The following is a 3,668-nucleotide window of genomic DNA, read 5'->3' as shown; positions in this document are numbered from 1 at the left end:
TCTACGCGGCACTCAGGAGCATCAAGAGGCATTTTTAATAAGTTGTGTTTTATCCTGAAACTCTAGTTGGCTGATGAAAAAGTCCGAGCAGTTCATCAGGTATTGAAATCAAACCCTGAGACATGTTTTTCCTTTGTGACACCTAATCTTTGTTGAATATTTCCACTTGACAGCCTCTGAACTTACTTTACACTGACACTATGAACAAGATTTTCCTTGAGAGTCCATCAATATGATGAAAAAATAGGCTCCAGGCTAAAAAGTGAGAGGTGGGTGTGTGGTGGGAAACTGACACTGGGTTTTGAATCACATACAAACCCACCGTCTCCACATGTGACGCTGCATCTTCATCATGTCAGATTTCTTACTTCAGTGTCTTACCCGTTTGCCTCATCACCTCCAAACCAGGTGGGTGGGTTGTAGGGTTTCTTTGGTTTATCCTCAGCATCACCATCATGAGTCAACAGCCCTGCCAGGTGGGAGAAACACACAATACTCAAAATGAAACAAAAACACTGCCAGCAATTATGAACATTGTATCTCACCTTTGAAAGCACAATGTGACATTTAACTTGCAGTCTATTCAGCTCAGGGGCTAAACAATTACTCAACAACTGAAGAGGTTTCCCATCTCCCCACTATTCTCCTGTTCTGCTACCACAGTAGTGACACACTGTCTGCAATGCCTTTTACATTGAAACAAGCTAGCAATTTGGATTTCTTCTACTAGTAAAATATTATGGCGAAAATAATAACTCTTCTGCACATTGTGTGTGAAGGAAAAAGAGCTATTTTAGCTGCAGACGCCATACAATCTAATATTCAAACAGAAAACCGAATTGCACATTTCTAGAATTTCTAAATCAGACATTTAATAATGCATTTTGGCTTTGTGTTTCCACATATGACTTAGAGCAGCCCGTATGTGCTCTTTCATCAAAATAATAGCAATGAGGATGTTGTTAAATTAGTTAAGGGAAAATCAAACAAATCTTGTGCATGGAAATTGGCAGTTTTCCTAATGGACTCAGGCATTGTGTTTCAAAAAGGGACACACTGGAGCATTAAGAGAAATTGAATTTTTTTGTGAAATAATTTATTGCTTAGCAAAAACACAACATTAATAAAACATAGCAAATAACGTTAAATTACAAGAACGATTACTCTCTGCATTGCTCCTTACCCTGACATAAGCAGGCAACTTCGCTAATTAAATAATGAGTCTTGTGAACCAATTTGCAAAGAAAAACAAGCTATTTAAGTTAACAATTGGAGTTACAACCCATAAAAGAGGGCATGATAACTAACATTTGCAGCCATTTCATATCAAGTGAGCGCCCTTTGCAGAGGGTTTGTATGTGCACATTGAACTTTTCAATGCAGGAGACAGTTTTTCCCTGGTAAGTCAATACTGCGAACTTGCTGTTACAAGGGGCTGTTACTTTTCCCCAAAATGCATTCAAGAAAACATTTTTGGAAAAGGATCCTCTCTTTCATGTTGTGAACTCATACGCCACTTGTTCAAAACTTGCATTTCAAAGAGTTGAGCCACATGCGTCAACATCACAAAACAAATGAGCTAGGATGGTTTTTATTTTTAAAATATTATGATTTCCACTGTTTCAAATTCTCTAAAACCAACTGTTCAGTTAGAGGGCAGCAGCAGTTTAGTGACAAAAGGAGAGATCTGTGTTGTAGCAAAGCAAAAAAGATTGTAGAAAACTGTAAAACACTGTAAAACACTACAATCTGCAGGTCAATATCTCTAATGTAATAATTGTAATTGTATGGAAATATCTCAGCCAATAATCTGAAATCGTCTGACACTAAAATTACACATTTTAAGTATCTTTTACCTTTGTGTCCTCCCTGCTTAGCGAGCTTCACATATTCCGAATCGGTCTCAAATATCCCAACTCGCCGGCCACTGATCCTCTCCACTGGAGTGCTTTCATCAGCGCTCTGGGACAGACCGGGGATCTGGGAGGTAGGTCCAGTCACGCCGCTGTTCACAGCCCCTTGCTTTATGCCTGCAATGAACTGAATATTACACCTGCTTGCTTTGCTAGTGTGTGTGGCTCCATTTGCAAGTAAAGTAATGGTTCCTCTGCATATACCCTACATGCAAAGCCACAGTGCACTGCCTGTTTAGTCTGTGAGCTGGAAACTTTCTTGCCATGAGTTATACTTTGTGATATCATTACTGTAGTTTGTGGGTCTTATGTGTTTCAGTTAAAAGTGTAGTACTTTTAGAGATGCTGAATAGTTTTGTTTTGAGTGTTGAAGTGTATTACAGGTGATGGAGCCAGAAAATGTTGAAATGCATAAAAATAATTGCTGTGACTGAATTTTCCATGACATTTTGACAGGCTGTCTCTAAATTACCTATAAAACCATTAAACATTTAGCAAGTTGCCATTAGGCCACCAGACTTACCTCCAGGCTTAGTCCTTCGATGGTTGGGGACAGCGGTGCTCATTTCAGCTGCAGACATGACACAATCTGATGATCAAAGAGAATAACTGATAGGTTGTAATAACACATCTCTAAAATAGAGAAAGTTCAGGCTACTACGCTTATTGTCCAACATAGGACACATAAAACATAAATCAAGCTTATTTAAATTAGCAGCAGCTTTTTGTAAAATTAACATAAATCCAAAAAGTACCACTTATTGTAAAAAAAATTTTTAAAAACTATAAGAGAATGTCTTGCCCATCTTGTTTCTCACTGTTGATCTTCCACTAGTACGGACTGAAATAGGCAATAAACTAACACCATTAAGACAGGCTTAAATTTTTGAAAAGTAATTTATTACTTATTAGATACTATATGAGTCGAATTCACCAAAAAGACCAAGAACATTAAGCAAACATAGAAAATCATGTTAAATATGTGCACTATGTCCTTAACTAACAGTAAGGTTGCCTTAAAGCGAAATTGCTTCACATATCAAATACAACGGCCTGTTTGTGACACAGGACAATTAGCATGCTGTTAAAGTAATTAAAGGAATATAAAACAAGTCTTGTTCGTGTATGAGTGACAGAAAGAAAGGTCTATTAGCTCTCAACGGCAGCAAACACAGAAAACAATCCACAGTGGCTAATATTTGCACACATTTAATAAAAAAGTAAGCCCACTTTGTAGAGAGTATACACGAAACGCTAAAGCATAATTTCTAGTGTTTTCGATGGCATAGTTTTGCTTAGCAATGTGGCTAACAAAGCAATGCTAATTTGGCTAGCCGCCTAGCTAACTGCCGCAGTAGCTTTCCAGCGCGAACCTTATTCTGAGCTGCAACAATGCTACTTTTAATATAAACAGCCAACGATAGTAGTCGTATAATATCAGACAAATATCTTACATTATTAGCTGTTATTTGTCTTTTGTTGTAATTGCTGAGGGGTTATTATTGGGTTGTTGCAATTAAGCTCCGTTAGCTTCTTCTTATTCTGCAGGCAGGGCTGAACGCGCAGACACTTCCGGTGGCACCTGCTGCGACATCCGGTACGCTAATCAAAGATCGCCTAGGGTGAACAACGCCTGACGTAAATTTGTAGGCGTTTTGTAGCGTTTCTATCGTCCATGCGAATATACACAGTAAAGGGTGGAGATCAGATCTTGGAATAGGACGGAGTGAGACCTCTCTTGACTTTTCATGCTGT

At 38.4% G+C, this 3,668-nt stretch overlaps 1 protein-coding gene across 2 annotated transcripts; it reads right to left on the bottom strand.

The window, feature by feature from the left end:
- Nucleotides 1-7: 7 nt before the first annotated feature.
- Nucleotides 8-3,523, bottom strand: LOC111646902 (uncharacterized protein C7orf57 homolog). 2 transcript variants are annotated; one of them, XM_023396478.2, is made up of 4 exons: nucleotides 3,368-3,523; nucleotides 2,437-2,502; nucleotides 1,857-2,030; nucleotides 8-469 (listed from the first exon to the last, which is right to left on the bottom strand). In XM_023396478.2, exons 2-4 carry the CDS (start codon nucleotides 2,492-2,494, stop codon nucleotides 378-380), a joined length of 324 nt encoding a protein of 107 aa, XP_023252246.1. In that variant the 5' UTR covers nucleotides 2,495-2,502; nucleotides 3,368-3,523; the 3' UTR covers nucleotides 8-377. The 2 variants fall into 2 exon arrangements, with proteins under 2 accessions (XP_023252246.1, XP_087025796.1); XM_087169670.1 differs by having other exon boundaries at nucleotides 2,437-2,484; nucleotides 3,368-3,501.
- Between the last annotated feature and the right edge of the window lie 145 nt (nucleotides 3,524-3,668).

This window comes from Seriola lalandi, unplaced genomic scaffold, assembly GCF_002814215.2.
Source record: "Seriola lalandi dorsalis isolate HSWRI2012SDOR001 ecotype SW California unplaced genomic scaffold, Sedor1 jcf7180002034083, whole genome shotgun sequence".
Classification (NCBI taxonomy): domain Eukaryota; kingdom Metazoa; phylum Chordata; class Actinopteri; order Carangiformes; family Carangidae; genus Seriola; species Seriola lalandi.
This window is presented reverse-complemented; position numbering and strand designations above follow the sequence as displayed.